At 41.0% G+C, this 17,892-nt stretch overlaps 1 protein-coding gene across 7 annotated transcripts in view; it reads right to left on the reverse strand.

Moving 5' to 3' along the window:
* Positions 1-17,892, reverse strand: part of LOC108694420 (homeobox protein extradenticle) — a 51,767-nt gene that overhangs the window by 12,569 nt on the left and 21,306 nt on the right. For 5 of the 7 annotated variants that reach the window (XM_018203898.1, XM_018203893.1, XM_018203896.1 and 2 more), the window contains exons 3-7: positions 9,312-9,565; positions 2,854-3,044; positions 2,528-2,663; positions 2,170-2,266; positions 529-716 (exon numbers count right to left, since the gene is read on the reverse strand). In XM_018203898.1, coding sequence (XP_018059387.1) covers positions 529-716; positions 2,170-2,266; positions 2,528-2,663; positions 2,854-3,044; positions 9,312-9,565 — 866 coding nt within the window. The remainder of the gene's footprint in view (positions 1-528; positions 717-2,169; positions 2,267-2,527; positions 2,664-2,853; positions 3,045-9,311; positions 9,566-17,892) is intronic. The other 2 variants (XM_018203899.1, XM_018203894.1) reach the window with 1 other exon arrangement.

Below are 17,892 nucleotides of genomic sequence, written 5' to 3' on the forward strand. Positions count from 1 at the left end.
ACATTGACGAATTAATTTATAATCATAACACATCGATCGTTTTTTAATTATCAAATATCACATTTGCTTTCCCTTGATTGGTTCCTATAACAAAATTATTTCTCTCAGGGCAAACAAAAAATATATCTTTTTTGTCTATATTTTAACATTCAAAGCTTATTAAGACCAGAGGAAAACATTTGGTTATGATTTCTGTCAATAAAAGTTCAAATTCATAAACTTAATCACATGAGCAAGTTTTCGTCACAATAAAAGTCGATCATTCGAATAGATGAACATTCAATTCATTACAATTCCTTTCTTCGTCTTCGGAGATTGATCAGATTCACTCTCGGCTATTCTTTCAGAGGTAGTGCGTTTCCGAGCCACAGCGTAATCCCACACAGTGTGCATAACATTCTAGGATAAGCTCATGCTTAGTAAATGTGAATGCGTATTCCAAAAAGCGAGCGACATTGACTACCAGAACCGGCTAATGAGGAAACATCGCGCAACAGTGAGCGTTCTAAGAGACTACGTAAATTTTACCTGATGCATGGGATCGTATCCCATGGAGCCATCGTTGTACGGCTGCGAACCGTAGTCGCTGCCGTTTATTCCCATGCTGTATCCGGCCATGTCCTGCGGTCCTCCGGGTGGCGCCGGCGACATCATCGGCGTCGGGGTGCCTTGGCTGGCACCGCCCATGCTGTATGGCGATGCTCCTGCAAAAGCTGCTGTAGAAACAATCGCGGTGCATACAAAATTCGAGGGTGCGATTTTTTAAGTTCTTTTTAAGCCACAGCGATTTTGTCTCTCGTGTCTCGCGAGCTTATGCTTTCTTTTTGGCTCTCGTGAAAAACGTAATATCGTAGTCTAAATTATTGCAAAGATATATTTAAGGAACGATATAAAAAGGCTAATTAAACTTATATAATATATCATTGCTTCGAAATGTAAATGTATTAATAATTTCGATTCGTCTTTTTCCTCCAACAATATCCGAGCCTTCTCATATTTTGCTTCAGATTTGTATGAACTGTATCCGGCGGCTTCTGCAGTAGAGTATTCCGCGCTTGTAAAACCTTCACGCCATTCGAGACAAGCGTTGTTTCGCAGAGTTAGGTCGTTAGAATTCCGTTTCTTTAATTACGAGAGGACCGCGGGTCGTTTCATCGCAAACGTGGGCGAGGAAAGACAAACGTAGAGAGTGCTGAAAGAAATGCGAGAAGCCCGGAATTTCCATCGTACCCCAGCGTCTCACCCATCCTCTCTCACCATCTGACTCGTGTTCTCCCCTTCTCTCCCAAGTATAATTGGTGAGTTAAAAATATCTCGCGCGTCCGAAATAAAGTGAGATGCCTCGGTAGTTAAGCGAAGCGCACGTAATTGCGACCAGGGTGAGATCCACGAATCCGTGGAATTTCGGAATGGGATCGGGAATTTTTCTTGCAATTTTTACGAGAAAAAGGAATTCTTATCGCCTTCGAGGCTGGTGGTGAAAAACAAAAGTAGATAGTAAGCGAGGATGAAATGAGAAAGTCCATCCCAAAAGATGAAACGAAAACTTTAGCTCTATATGTGCTTCGCAACTTTTGAAAACAAGAAATTTTTTAAAATTTTTTAGTCACGAAGATGTTTCTTCTAAGCATCACGTGCCAAAGAAAACAAACGCTAGATTTATTCTTCGTCGGCGATTCATCAACGGTTGCAATAATAATGTCACTGCGGCGCCGAACAATAGGCAGTAACTCAGTCGTCTAATGATTTACAGTAATGAGACTTCCTCTATCTCGATTCTTAGCTTAATGCTTAAAAAAATATGAGAAAAAATATGTACCACGATTTGTCTGTTAATTACTTCAATTTACAGGAGAACAATTTACATTTCTCGCTTTTAATTCGCTTTTCCTCAGCGAAGTTCCAATATAACCAAAAGAGCAATAAGTCCGGGAGAGCATTGAGAGATAAAAATAATGGTAGCAACATAAAAGATAGCACTTTAGAAAACGTTTTATAAATTGTCATTCATAAAATAAAATTGTTTCTGATTTTCATTAACAAAATGTTGCTTTCCAATCACGGAGATATTCATACATTTTATCAATTTTGTGATTACTATTACAAAATTTTCCTCATGCTTTAAGCAAATTCGTAAAGGGACACCCACTTAGCGAAGTTGGAACTTACCAGCTGCCTTCTTGGCTGCGTACAGATTCGCTTCCTCCTGCGCTTTACCGATGTTCTTCTTATAGCGTATCCTCTTATTTCCGAACCAATTGGACACCTGATAGCAAATAGAATAAAGATACGTGCTCATTTCAATTTGCTAAAGAGTTCTCACGCACGTCCAATATACCTCATTCTTTTTCATCCAAGTGTTTAAAAAAATATTTTTTACTCAGCGCCATAATATTTTCTTTAAAGAAGAAGCTTAAAAACTTTTTAAAATTATTTATAAAAATTAAAAGCCATGGGATGATGCCAAATATTATAAGTTACAAAAGTTCATCGTCTAATACATATAAGAAAAGATAATGGACGATACCTGACTCACGGTAATTCCGCATTTTCGTGCGAGCTCTTCCTTGGCTTCTTCGCTTGGATAGGGATTACTAAGATGAGAATAAAAGTATTCATTCAGAATTTCGGACGCCTGTTTGCTGAAATTTCTTCTTTTACGTCTGCAACAAAAATTATTCATGTTGATTCATGTTAATTGCTGCGAATTTGGATATACAAAAGGCATGAAAATGATTATGATAATAAATGGAATGCATTTTATATACATCTTTACTTGTATTACTTGTCATCACTTGTATATCACTTGTATATCTATTTTATCATTACTTGTATTATTGTTTCAACACGAACCTGGCATCCAAAAATCGACTCCTCAGGATCATCACAGCTTCGCAAGTGGACTGTTTCAGCTGCATTTGGATGCTGGAGAACTTCTTGTGGATAATTTGGACCATCCTTTCAATTTCTTTAGGCGTAATCGGCCTGGTACGACTCTGTTCCCTCAACAGGTTCATTACATGAGTAGTGAATTCGTTACAAGCCTAAAACAAATAAAGACAAAGTCGGGTTTTACCAACCATTAATCATTCAACAGAAGACGCGTCGAATCTAATGTAAGACATCCATTACGAGATAAACTGTTAATTAAAAATATAAAACTGTTTCAGAGCAAATTTGAGTACATTTCGAGCTCGTCGACATGATGAAAGGCGGAGAGAGCTAAGACTAGCAAGACACGAAGGAAAGTACTATGATCAGAACATGAGAGGAAAAGTCGAGCGACGAAGCGAGAGAGGTAGTGAGAGACGAAGGACGCGTACGTATAATGCATTATTCCTGGTGGCTGCTCGGTTTAAGGGAAAAAGGACTTTGCTCGATATCAGTATTCGAGGCGAGCACGCTGTCTCCCGAAAGGGAGCGAGCCAGAGAGATAGAGAGCGAGACGGGCGGTGTGAGTCGAGCAGGGGGAGTGGCTTTTCCTGAGGGAAGGAGCCAGGAAAAGGCCGCGGGAGGGTGTCAGGATATGGAGGGTGGGCAGTGGAGAAAGGGGGATCGAACAGGGTGGCTTGCAATTTCGAAATGGATTCCATTCCGCCGACGAACTCCCCTCTCTCTTTTCTCCTCTCTCGATCCACTATGCGGCTTCTCTTCCTCTTCGTTCCTTTCTTCGTGCGGGACTCAACTGGGGTGGATCAACCCTGTTCCCGTCTTTTCCCTATTGCACGTGACGGAGAGAGAGAGAGAGAGAGAGAGAGAAAGAGAGGGGAGAGAAGGGACAGAAAGAGGGAGAAGGTGCAAAGAACGAAAGGAACGTTGCTGAATTGGATGGAAAAGCCAGTCACATTTCTCCGGACTGATTTCCTTTAATTTCTGAAACGCTTCAAGTCTCAGAGTAAATGATACTATCATCTGATAAGTTCTTATGCTACTGAGAATCGACAATATTAACCTTCTGCAATCCTATGTCAAGACGGATTTGACACAATGTGTTACGGTAATTTATTGTATAATTCTTGAAGCATACAAGATTTTATACACAATTATAATCGACAAACTAATTTTTGGGATTATCATAAATTCCTCCAAGTAATAAAAATTCTTTGAGTCATGTAAGATCAACCGATTATAAATGGCAAACTATATTTTTTGGGATCTTCATAAATTCTTTCAAATAATAAAAATCCTTTGATTTATGTTGAACCAGTTGAATAGATGAGATTATTAAAGATAAAATATTCGATTTTCAGTCATTCACAAGAATTAGGAAAGAATTAATCTATGTTTTCGATTATTTCAAGGATTATATTTCTGAGACTCTTGACATCCATATATTTCCGGACATTTCCATATATACTCCGAACATTTCACCAATTTTTCACCTTCGAAGATGACGTTGGTTTAATCTGGACACTTGGGATAGAAACTGAATTACAAAATAGCTAGGATCTATGCCACTCTCCACGATACAAATCAGCCGCAAGCATAAATTCGATTATGCAACCATCAGGAACTCTCTCCGGGTTGTTTCCCTAACCGCGGGAATAACCGCGACGAGAGAGAATGAGAGAGAGAGAGAGAGAGAGAGAGAGAGAGAGAGAGAGAAAGAGAAGGAGAGCAGGCGCCAGTATATTTAGCAATGCACACGTCGGAATTTCCATAACGTTGGCGAAGCCAGGCATGCTGGCCTCCGCTATATATTCTTGCAATACGCGTCTCTGTATTAATAGAGCGTGTCGCAGTAAAATTAGAGCGCCGTGAGAAAATTCGCTTCGCCAAGAGCCACTGAACGCTTTCGTTGAGACACTACCGTTTCTTTCATTCCTCGCAATAAATAACACGACGGTTTAATTAGTTTATTTAAAGGAGCATAAAGATGTCGTGCTTTTAGTCAAGTTATTCCGAGATCCTGTTTCGTTCAATAAAATATTACCCGCCCGTTTGGGATCATCTTTTTTTTCTCTCAAATTATGGCAATAGTTCAAAAGATATTTACGGAAGATATTTACATTCTGCTATCATACTTATAATACGATTTACGGTGGCTCATCGAACGGATATATAGCCGCATAGGCAATAAAACAAAATATTTATGCGCGCGTAAAAAGCGCACTTCATCCCCGCCCCCCTCCTCCCGCAAACGAAAGATGCATTCTGCATTGCTTTTCCCGAGATACAATACAGGAATAGTCCGAGGTGCGCGCGGTCGGAATCAGAGTTGGGAATCGGATAAAATAAAGGCGGGCATGCACCGACGAAATTCATGGTAGAGACGATGTTTGCTGGCGGTGATCACGCGATCTCGTAAAACCCGATGCGGTTCTATTCTCGTGCTTGTCACGCCATGTTGCATAGTCAGGCAGACATTCACCCTAATGCAGCAGAGTCGACCGAATTTGAATAGTAAATTTCGCTTATGGCCGAACTTTCTGTCCTGACAACGTTGGCCCGCTAACTAAACCAATTACTGAACTTTTCGGATCCGACGAAATATTTATATCGTACGTTTTAGCAAATTTTCCTCTGATTATACCGTGCGCAATTGAGTTCTTTTCTTCTCGGGAGAGAGCTTTAACAAACTATCGTTACACTCATTATTCTTTCACGTATAATTTAAGTTACAAATGGCAATTTCGTGGTAAGTCCGTTCGAAATTAAGAAAGAGATTATGGAAGGAAAAGGAAGGAAAAAGAATTGGAAAAGTGGGAGAAGATTTAAAACTCGTTAACGGCCCCGTTTATCGACGGACCAACCCTCGGCACGCACGAGTTGCATCGCAAAGTGCACGCGAATGCATATGTTTTCGGCGTGCATATTGTTGCGGCTACAAAGAGCCACGCACGCGTTACAGGGGCGGATCCAGGGCGTATCCCAGAAGACGGTCACGAATCATCGTTTACGATTTCCACCGACGACGGCAGAGCGCGAATTGCTACTTTCCAAGAACTGTAATCTTCAATTTCCGCATCGACGCGACGGCTCGCCACGCGAGATAAACGCGCTTCCAGCTTCGACTAAATCGCGAAAGATGGTAACAACGCACGCGGCGTTAACGGCTCTTCCAACATTCTAAAATAAAAGGATGCGACGTTGCTGCCATTAATGGCGAGGCGTGACATCAAAATCATTTTGCGCGAAAATACAGTATGCCCTTTTAATCCGACCCTGACGAATGCGCCACCGCGTCGGTGGACCTCCGGGGCTGTGCGTGTTTACCGCGGGGAAACATCAAGCCCGCTGACACACGGTGAAATATGGGGTCGAAGCGGGTGTGGCAATTAAAGCACACGTGCGCGCGTGGGTGTGCATGCACACGACTATACATCCGCAGGGAGCGAACGTACTCGTATATACGCGAGCGGCAAGGAAAAACTGCCGGCGAAAACGCGAGCGGCGTTAAAAAGAGTTATGCGCCTGGGGCCGATGAGCGGGCCCTATTTACGGTAAAAATAGCCGATTACGCGCGACGTCATGCGAATGTAAGGGCTTTTACGCGCGTATGTCAAGCGGAATGACCGGTAATCTGTCCCGCCGGTGAAAAAGGGATGTGAACACGACCGGTGATGAGTACGCGCGATTTTGTAATCGCCATGCGACTTTGCCTTGTGACGGTATGATAATCGCACAGATAGCTATCTCTAAATCGTGCTGAATTATTTTCCAAATAAATTAATTAAAAGTAAAATTATGTGCAAGAGTCAGCGTAATTCCGTTTGAGAAAATTTCCCACGTAATAATTTCGTGAAATGTTTCGTGAAAGCGCTTTGACCATTTAACTCATATATCAGATTATTATATGTATTATTAATTAGTCACGTGCATTTGAGAGCTTTGATCATTATTAATTAATATTTATTCGAGTTAATCGACTGAGGAACTTTTTACTTTTACTTCACCAAATTCACAAGGGTCTTATCCAACGTCAAAACTGTCCTGTCGCGTCGAATTATCGCGGCGCGCCACGTCGCGTCGCGACCGGGTCATGGCAGCGATTTCAAGAGGAAGCGACCGAGGGGGAAATTCTTAATGAAACTGCTTGCGATAACATCATCGAATTTCCGTCGGAGCGCGGCAATATCTCGACGTAGTGATTTGCGTCCTCTTGAAAGAACCCGTGTATCACGCGACATACAGGCAAGGTCCGGCACGCGAGATTTTACTTAGCGCGAGCCGCTTCATTAGCACGCGAGTCGCCCTAGCCGAGACCAGCTCGACGGCAGTCATTTCTCTCGAATGTACGTGCATAACATTCTCCGTCTTATCAGTCCCCCTTTCGAGCTAGTCGCCATTAAACGTTCGTACAGAAAAAAAAGTACACGCGTTTCCGTCATAATCGAGAATCATTAAGAGAATGCTGACGTGACTGCCAGACTCCGATAGAATCGTGTCAAACAGATACATTAGCACGTGTTGTATTTTACTCGTGAAAAAGGAATTTGGATTCTGTGAAACTAATACGAATTAGTGTGGAACAAAAATGGTATTTTCGTCAGTAAAACAGACATCAGGTAGGCCTATTCTGTTACTTTTAACGACAGTTCGGTATCCTTATACTGTCGTTGCGCAGCTTTTTCACAATGTAAAATACCTGCGTAACGACATCCCTAACTAGTACAATAAAATTGTCGTTAAAGAGTTACAAAATAGGCCTACAGATTCCTTAATATCTGTTTAAATCTATATGTATATAGGATGTTCCAAGAGGAAAGGTCAATATTCTGGGAAAAATAACTTTAAGTAAAAATGTTTATAAACACGTGTCTTATTTTTTTGAAAGCTTTCACGGATATTTTCTTCAGGAGTGTCAAAGAGTTTGCGAGTTATCGCAGTGTCGTGATCCACTGGCTAATGCCATTATGGATCACGACATGACGATAATCTGCAAACCCTTTGGCACGTGTCTTCTGAACGATTTTCGAGATTGAACTTGTAGTCACAACATTAAAAAAGAAATACTACGTACATTTTCTAATAATCCATTATTCAAGTGAGACGTGTTTAAAGTTTATAATAAATTTGCAAAAATCCCACTGTTCAAACTATCGGAAACCGTTCAGAATAAGATATAAACGTTCATATAAACATTTCTGCTCAAAATGACTGATATATCGTCATCTCCTAAAATATTAATCTTTCCCTCTTATTAATCCTGAGACACCCTGTATATGTATGACACGCCGCAAGGGAATTGTTGACGCTTTCCTTTTGGTAGAAGATCGTGAAAGTACGTGCCGTGAAAATCGCTTGATTACGACGATCATCTCACTAGCGATTTAATAACGCGTTATTAATGAAGATCACCGTCTAATACCCGTGGATTACGCAGAATTACAGTGTGAATTTTCGATCGATCGTTTTATCGCGCGGACTCGTGACCGCCTGTGATCGTTGTTTGTATTATGGTGAGAATTCGCTCCAGCATATTACGCAACCTTAACGAGACCGCGAGATCGTCGGCGGACGATAAATTCGCGTTGACGTCGTTGAATTTCACGAGCGGAGAGATTATCGATGGTAGAATCGAGAGGGCTGATAGCGCACCGGGATGGCCGAAATTTGTCAGCCGCCGGATCTCGACGATAACCACGAGGTTACGCGTTTAAATTTTTCATTTCACCGAGAGTTCTCTCGGCGAGAGTGAATAACGGCGCTCGTTTACGCGCCGCGAGTTCATTTCAGCCTTTCAGTTCGCTTTTTCTCTCTCTCTCTCTCTCTCTCTCTCTCTCTCTCTCTCTCTCTCTTATTTCTCTTTCTTTTTTTTTCGCGCTCTCAAAGTCGGACGACGATAAAACGACCGATGTAATTCCGCGACCCGAATTCAATACTCGATATGGCGCCGATAATGGGCTGCCGCCGTTCGCTCGCGGCGAATAATATTCATAAGCGGGATTTGCATAAAGCGAGCATGTTCGCTTGCTCTATCTCTCGCTCTCCCCCCCCCCCTCTCTCTCTCTCTCTTTGGAATGAATAATTTTCGTGAGAGGGAGTGAGAGGGGATTTTGCGACGTCGCGCGCGCAAACGTAAAAATGTTTGACTGCGGCGCCGCGCGCTGCGAAAATCAATACGCGAGTTAAACTTAACCCGTTTGGCTTAATGGGTCGGTTGGCCATTTTGCGTTTGCAGTACATTTATAAATTCATCAAGATTAAATTCGGCGAACCAAACGCGAGTGTCCATTATGCAATTTGCAGACGGAAATCCGGTATACACAAAAAGCGCACGATGTCCTCTCTCTCTCTCGTAAAAGCTAAAGCTGAAATATATTTTAAGCCACTTGATAATATTTTTTCGACATTTTCTTTATACAAACCTGTTCGTATTTTTCTAGTTCTTGATGATAAATTTGCCTAATCTGAGCAAGTTTGGCCCTATAGTCCGAATGCTCGATCGCGTTGTCCGGTTGCCCGGGTGGACCAGCCGCAGCTGCCGCGGATGCCGATGCAGCGGCCCCCGCACCACCGCCCTTCTCTGGTCCAGCGACTCCCTCGGCGATCAGCATGTTGTCCAGCCTCATTAGTTGCGGATCTGGCGGCTCCTCTTCTTGCGTGTTTCTCAGTGATAAAACTGAAAACAGACGAAAGCGCGTCGAAATTACAATATATTCATATACATAGGGGAATATAATATTATCTCTCTAAACCTGAATCAGCGGATAATCACATTAATATCAGTGTGCCATTGGTAATCAGTGGATGAAATGTGAGATCCCTAATCTGACTGATCTTTATTATGTGATCTAACTAACCTTGTTTTAGTGCATAAATTCAATGAATATGGTATTGGAAAATTGAAATTAACATGCAAATATCAGTATTTTAGTTATATAATGCTCAAACATTCTTCCTTTTTTAATTGAACTTTATTGATTAGCAGTACCAAGCATGCCACTGAATAGCAATTAGTGACTATCCACTGATTCAGATTTAGAGAGTAGAAAAAAATAATTTTAAGTTAGAATAATTATTTTACAGAACTGTGACTTTTGAAATCACGTTTCTTGTGTATTTTACGTTCGTGACTTCTATACTCTGAATTATTTAGAACGATTAATTCGATTTGAAGAATCTCAAAGAGATAGAGGGGAATACATCTGTATGTATTCACGTAAAAATAAAATGGGTTGCTTGCAAATCGATCCTAGTTCGGGGTCGCGCGTTTGTCGATCATAAAAGAATCAATTTTGCCTCTGGTCGTCTCCCCAAGCGTCTCCGTCAGTTCTTCTTCTCGTCTTAAGGGCCCGTTGCACACAGTGGTTTAGAACGGGTAGTTCTCCACGGTGTAACAGCGGTTTTATTGTACTTTTATGGCGCATGATGGAGCTGGACGACCCATAAAATCGCAGAGCGAGGGACATTCTATACTCTGCCTTTCGTACATCCCCTGGTTTTCCTACTATCCTCGCGCGAAACTCCCTGCCACCACGAAGATGTTAACCCTGTCGTCTTCGACAGTTAGCATCCTCACCCGAGGCAAATACTGGCATGCAAGCGAAACAAGAAACTCTCAGCTTCTTTGACGAAGCGTCAAGAGGAATCTCTTCGTCAGGGAAAACTGGCATACAAAATAGACCTTGTTTATAGTAAGATTATATCTAGTCAATCTAAAATCTTGACAAATTACGACATATATGATACAATAAAAGATATAAACTAATTGTATCTAAAGATAATGTAAAAACTTTGAAAAAATTTATTGATTATCTTTGAAAATATAAAGATGAATTTTATGACAAAATTGTTTCATATTTATCATCAATTTTTTTTTGCAAATATTTTAATATTATTTCTTACGTTTCTCCAAGAAAATTCGAACAATAATTTCACATTAGTACTTTCCTTCGGTCTCGATGTGACTTTATGAATGAATTCGCGTTTGCAATTGCCCAAGTCGCTACTTGAATTCGCTGAAAACTTTTCTCGTCCGCCACTTTTCGCCACAGCTCGCGAAAAAAAGTCCCCGGAGAGACGAAAGAAAGAAAGAAAGAAAGAGGAACGAAACTTCTCGTGGACTCGCGGAGGCGTGAAATGAATGCGCAGAGCTAATGCATTTATACGAAGTGTAACAATTATGCCAGTGGAAAAGAGGGGCTGGACTTCTGTTTCTTCGGCAAGATTCTAGGGGGATTCTATAGAGAAGACATGTCGCTTTAAATGACAGGGAAACATTTCTTCAAATAAAAAATTGCATTATTCGTAATTTCTGAATTTTTAAAAACCTATTGGAGCTAATTGTTTTCGCGACAGAAAATATTTTTACAGAAAAAAGCAAAATAAGATATTAATTTCGAAAAATCAGAACAAATCTGTTATTTCTGGATTGAACGCTAATTCATTATTCCTTCAGTGACGTTTCAAATGAATGATGTTGAAAATTGAATCACGGTGAAGAAAGATATGGTCAAATCAAACGAGCTCCAAGAATGAAGTCAAATAAGTTTCGAAATCGTAGCACGTTCCGTGGCACTTCCACGGGTGACTTAAGAAGGGGTTAACGACAGTCAACGCAGCCATTAAAACTTTCGTGCAGTGCCGAGAACTTTTCACGGCGCTGTGGGTAATTAAAAATGAAAAACCTCTGGACGGCGTCTCTCGCCGAGGGCGGTGGAATAAAATGCCGGTTTACGGCGATGCGGAAGAACTTGCACCATTGAAAGTTAAAAGGCCAAGCAATTTCGATCGCTGATACGAGCGCTCGTTTTAAGGTAGAAATAAATGTTTATCCTCTTATCTATGAAAAAAGATTATATCATTTTTAATCCTTGTAATCGAAGTTTATTTTATATTATAATTTATAACATAATGTGGAAAAAAGAAAGACTCTTGAGAGAAAGAAAGAAGAAAAAATTAATCCCACAGCATATAATAATAATCATTCTATAATTACAAAAACCGTGTCTTGAAGTCACTAAATAGACAAAATATTCGTGAAATTTAACTTTGGAGCTAAATTAGCGCCGGATAATACATATTTTATGTAACTTATATTTTATGTAATATTTTATGTAACTTTACACTTTAAGTATACTTAATTAGCTAACTAACCTGACAAAGGTTAAGATAATTGCACTCACTTTTGAATTTGAGCTAAATAAATTGATATTTTATCCGTTTAGATGACTTTAGTGTCTTCTACAATTTTTATTCTTTCTTTTCCCTTTCGTGATAAAAATTGAAAATCAAAAGGGTTAATAGAACTGTCAGTTGAATTGATATCAAATGTATACGCATACATGTATTATGTGTACCATGTTTCGAAAGTCAGATGGCAACGGTACTTAGTTCCCTTATTATTGGTATCTAATAACAAAGAGTCTAAGAAAACGTGCAAATTAAATGTTCTTTCGGAATTATTTTCGTATTCACGCGGGAGACGGGCAGACGGCGGGGGTGGCTGGCTTACGAGCAATAATCTGGCTATTAGGGGGTGTAAGGGGCGACTCTGCGTGCTGCCAAGCAGAAGAGGGGCCAGGGATGGCAGCAGCCTCCTGCGGGGGTCCTTACAAGCGCGTAAACTCAGTTTTACTAGCAGTTAACATTTTACGACTCAGACGGTCTGCTCGAGCCGTTTGCTCTCGTTGCTCCCCACGTCTCTGTCTTTCTGCCACATTTTCCTGCTATCCTTTGCCTTCTCTCTCTCTCTCTCTCTCTCTCTCTCTCTCTCTCTCTCTCTCTCTCTCTCTTTCTCTACGATTGACACGTGTACGACGCGCGGATCTGTATATAGGACACCCAGTATATAAACTCATACCTGCTAAAACGTAATATCATCGTTCTCAAGGATCGTTTGCGAATAAAGTATATTAATACGACACCTTATTGAAGAGAAGGCTATTTGCAGGCTAATTATACGACTAATTTATATGCCGCGAAAACGTTTAAATGATTAAGAAAACCTTGAAAAATAACGCGTTAATGTTAACACTAATGTCTTTGATTACGACGAGTAGCGAATCGTAGATATTCTTGTATGTAAATTATTAAATTACTTGTCAATTTAATATGTGATATTATCTTCTTTATTCACGATTGCATTTTCTTCTGCAAATAGCGTAAAAAGGATTTCGTCGCACAATTCGCAGAATCAGATACGTATGTGTATATAAATTCACACAGAAATATTTAAGTACAAAGATCTGCTTCGATAGAAAAATGGAATAACCTCTTATTCATTAATTAGATTTATTATCATCGGAGACTATTTTAAATAGTAATTGCCTTATATGTTTAAAATCGAATCCAGATCGAGCGAGTGAGCAAGCGACGGAACAGACGAACGAATAACTCGCTTCAATGAATGCGAACGGCACAGTAGCAGTAGCTCAGGCAACTTTAGGTATCACAAACGGATTATAATTTCATGGGTCAAAACCTCGGTTTGCCTTCGCCATGGCCCGCTTTTGTAATAAACGTCGAGCTTTCTCGATCGCCTTTTAACATCCTAGAATCGACCTCGTATTTCCTCCTTCACGTATATCTGTACCCCTGTCTGTTCCTTTCGCTATCCGCCGTCACCGTGTTGTTTTCCACCGCGGAAAGCGGGATAGCAGCCGACAACCCTTTGTTACCGTGCCTTATCTTAATTGCTTTCACGGGTTCCCGTTTAGATCAATACACACTGCCGACGTTCTGCCACTGGTCTTCTCTGTTGCTGTGCTTTGCTCCACGAATCTAAATTATCCCGAGGGTTGTGTTTCGTCGCACGTGGACGCCGTCCGTACTCTCTCTTTCTCTTTCTCTCTTTCTCTTGCATATTTTAAGAGCACCGGTTGGTACCCCGCTATAAGACTCGCTAGGATGGTCTGAGTTATCGTACACCCGGCGTCGTTCGCGAGATTAGGGCAGCTTTTCTCTACAACGTTGTCGCCATTTTAACGCGGATGTGGAAACGAGGTGTGGAAAAACGTCAGAATACCGAAGACGTCATTAGATATGTATCGGTATGTACAATGCAAACGCGATAAAAGCGAGATGACGAGAGCATTATTAAAGTTAAAGTTAATAGTTTGTAAATTAGAAAGATGCACAAAATTGGAAGAAATTATTAAAAAAAAATTATTAAAATTATTTATGCAAAATATAATTTGTTTTTTTTTCAATGCATCTTCTTTACCGTACTTAATATAAAATTATATATTTAATATGGCTAATTCAGCGTTTCATGTATAATATTAATTTTATTTCTTTATTTTCTTCGTCTTCCCGCAACCTTTCTCACACCTTCATTCCCTAATCCATGCGGGGTAAGACGAGAAGAGGGGGAGGAAAAAGGGAAGGTCGAGATGGCTGCTCTTTTAATTCGAGGGTGAATCCCAGGCGTAGAGCGCGATACGTTCGCTTTCCGAGAGGGAACTGAAAGAGGAGGGAAGAAAGACGCCAATGTCTATGCCCCCCTGGGATCCGATATCGACGCCCCTGCCGTAAAAATATACCGAGCTCTCCTGATTTACGAAGGAAATCGAGATGGCAGGCTCGTGTTTCGAGACTCGTCCTCGCTTGTTCGAGACGATGTGATGCGATGCTAACTCGCGTGCCGGTTTCGAATGTCGAGATGAAAAAAAAAAAATAAAGCAGCGCACGCAATAAACGCGCGTTTAAATGCACGGTGGAAAATCCTTCATCGAAATCACACGGAAAGAACGATTTTGTTGAAGTATCTAAAAATTTAATTAGACATACACACAGCTAAAATTAATTTTATTGGACTATTAAAATATTTGTGTAGAAAAGCATGATAAACTGTGTTGCAAAAATTTGGATATCTTAGCAAAAATTTTATCTTCATCACTTTGAGGATCCAAAAAAATTTTTGTTCAGATCTGTATATATGTGAACTAGAAAAAATTTACTAAACTTTGAGCTATAGTTAAATTAATTTTTTAGAGGGGACCAACTTCATACGTGTGTAAAATACATTCTAATAGAAAGTGAATAAAATAAAAATTTAATGTGTGAAGAATTTTGAGAAATTTATATTCATCTTCGTAAGTATAAAATTTTCTTCCGCCTTAAAACACGCCAACGAATTACCCTCTCCCTGTCATACTCATCGTTTTACGTATCCCGTTGATCGCGGATTTATCGACGCGGAAGTTCCGGGTGCCGAGGCGACGAGAACGGGACTTCTCGGTCGAGCGAATCTCGAAACTCTCTTTCTGTCCGTAGAAAACAATGTTTTGCGAAGTTCGGCGCTCGTTCGCGCGTATATCTCCCGCTTTATGTTGCTCGCGGGAGAGGGAAGAGCTTCTTTTTGGCGATTTCTTTCGCGCTCTGGCAATTCCGTGCTTTCGCCATCCAAAAAAGGATCCCGCGCGCGAACTATGGTATTTCGCTCACAACGCTCCGCGATGTTTTTCCAACATCGACGTCGTCGTCGCCATCCTCCTTGTGGCCTGTTCCCTCTTTTACCCCCATTCTCTATTTCTCCATCTTACGACTTGAATTTGCTCGACCATATCTTTGCCATGTTCCGCCCGTTCAACTTTCTCGACCGCCACCCCTCTTTCCCTCCTATTATTTTTCCTCCTTTTTCCTAGCTACTTCCGCCGGAACACTCACTCTCCTCCTGTTCATCGCGGTCGCCCTCCTGCCTCCCGTACTCCTTCAACCCCGTAAATCAAAACTCGACGCGAAAACGCGGCCAAATGTACACAATGCGCAGAGCCCGACGTACCGGGTGTCCGGAACGATCGCCGGCGGCCATCGATTTCCGCCACCTGGACGGGATAAGTGCGAAGATATGCTTCCCGAGAATGCTCGGCGCCTCATTCCTCGACTGCCTTGCAGTATAAATCTCGCTCTTAAAAATAATATATTTAATATGAAATTGCCGACATCTTGATGTAACATTTAATGTTGAATTATCAATGCGATGTTATTTTTGCCTATAAATCTTATATTTCACAAAGATTTATTGAACCTTGAAATCAATTCAAATTTATCACTTAATAGATAATCTTCTAGCCGTGCAAGAAACAAAACTTGTAGCTAGGAAGTAGAGATCATGAAGCATCCCCCCCTAGTTCGCGATTGGAAACGGCGATGGGGGTGGCTTGCTCCGTAGCTGTGGGGGTCGAATAAAATTTTACGGCCGCAAGATCGCCCAATAATTGTTACGGCTTGCTTTGATCGCGTAAAACACGTCGTAAATGTCGAAAGGGACGGGCCCCCGGTCGACAGGAATTACTGTTAACTCCCTTACGGGGGCATTACCGACTATGCCGCCACATTCATGTTCGTCAACCCCCTGTGAAATGCGCGAATCCTTGCGAAATCTTATCCCGCGGACTTGAAAAACAAGGATCTCACGTTAAATCCGCAATAAAGTCACCGAAAAGAATCCCGGTTCCCCGTGACATATATTTTGAGAAATCATACGATTGACCTTCTGCTAACAATATGGGCGCCTTTAAAGGCGTCATCGATATTTTGATTGTGATTTTTGATAAATAAATTTGAATCTGTAAAAAATAAATAAAATACAATCCGACTTTATTATAGTAAAAACTCGTTAAAATTTAAGTATATCAAAATTTTTTCAGATTTTTATATAATCTGAAACATAATAAAAAAATTATTCTTTTCTCAAAGATTTCTATTGCTGATGAAAAAGTTAAAATTTCATATTGTCAGCAGAGGGTTAAATTAATCTCAAGATTATTCAAATGAGTAAAACAGCGCATCTAGATATTTGGGTTATAATTTAAAATATAGCTATACATATATTATTATAGAGCGAAACGTTGGTACTTGAAACAATGGATGTGATTTGAAAGAATATTTGAAGTACTACTGAGAACTGCAATTTCGGTTATACAGTTTCTCAAGTATTACCAAGCCATTGTTCATTTCCATTACAGTCGAGCCGAAGAGCAACAAGTTTAATAGTCCTCGCATGCGGTTTTATCGCACAATGAATTTCTAAGCGATTGCACAACGACGCTGCGTTCGCAGTGTATATTGATCTTAGACTACCCAATCTCGATTACATGTTTTTTCTACAATAACGTGCAAAATGCAAAACGGAAACGTCCATCATGATATGTCGCGCTTTCAAGGCATAACAAGATTGTGGCTTATCTTCATTCATCAAGTCAATGTCACAACAGATATCGTCACGACATAAAAAATATGATACAGTAATATACGATACAATCTCCGCGCGTATAATGCGCTTAGAACCAAAAGAATCTGAATAAATAATTCATAAATTGCATTTCATATCTTGAGACGATTTGAAGCAAACTTTATGAATCGTAGTACAATTTATTCCGTAACTCCGTTGTACATAGTGTGTTCTTTCGTTAAGGAAGTTTGCGGTATTAGACGCGATGCCGACGACACGATCGTCAAGGGACCGATGTCCGCCGCAAGAACGCGGAGATTACTTCCGAGACACCGAGTGTACACATCGGCGTGGTCCGTCTTACGCGAAGTGCCAGTCGTTACGGCGCAGCCGAGAGGTCGGGCTGGGAGATCTTTTAATGAAACACGGATGTTAGAATGGCAGGAACGCTGCAAAATGGTCTAGGCGTGCTATGTACTCGGCGTGTACAGCAACGCACACGGACACACCTCGGCGCGCGGTTCTCTAGTTTATACGCGGACGAAATGTGAGTACGGTGCCGGCACCGAGAGACTGGCGCGGTGGTATAACTATGGAAGGCATCCGGCTACGATACCCATACACACACACACACACACCCACATACCCCCCCCCTCACACACACTCACACACACACACACACACACATGCGCGCGCGCGCGCGTATATATATTCACACGTGTATGTATACATGTACATAAGTGTGTACGCGAAGGAGAGTGTACAGAGAGAGAGAGAGAGAGAGAGAGAGAGAGAGAGAGAGAGAGAGAGAGAGAGAGAGAGAGAGAGAG

The sequence above is a fragment of the Atta colombica genome, unplaced genomic scaffold, assembly GCF_001594045.1.
Source record: "Atta colombica isolate Treedump-2 unplaced genomic scaffold, Acol1.0 scaffold12, whole genome shotgun sequence".
In the NCBI taxonomy this organism is placed as follows: Eukaryota; Metazoa; Arthropoda; class Insecta; order Hymenoptera; family Formicidae; genus Atta; species Atta colombica.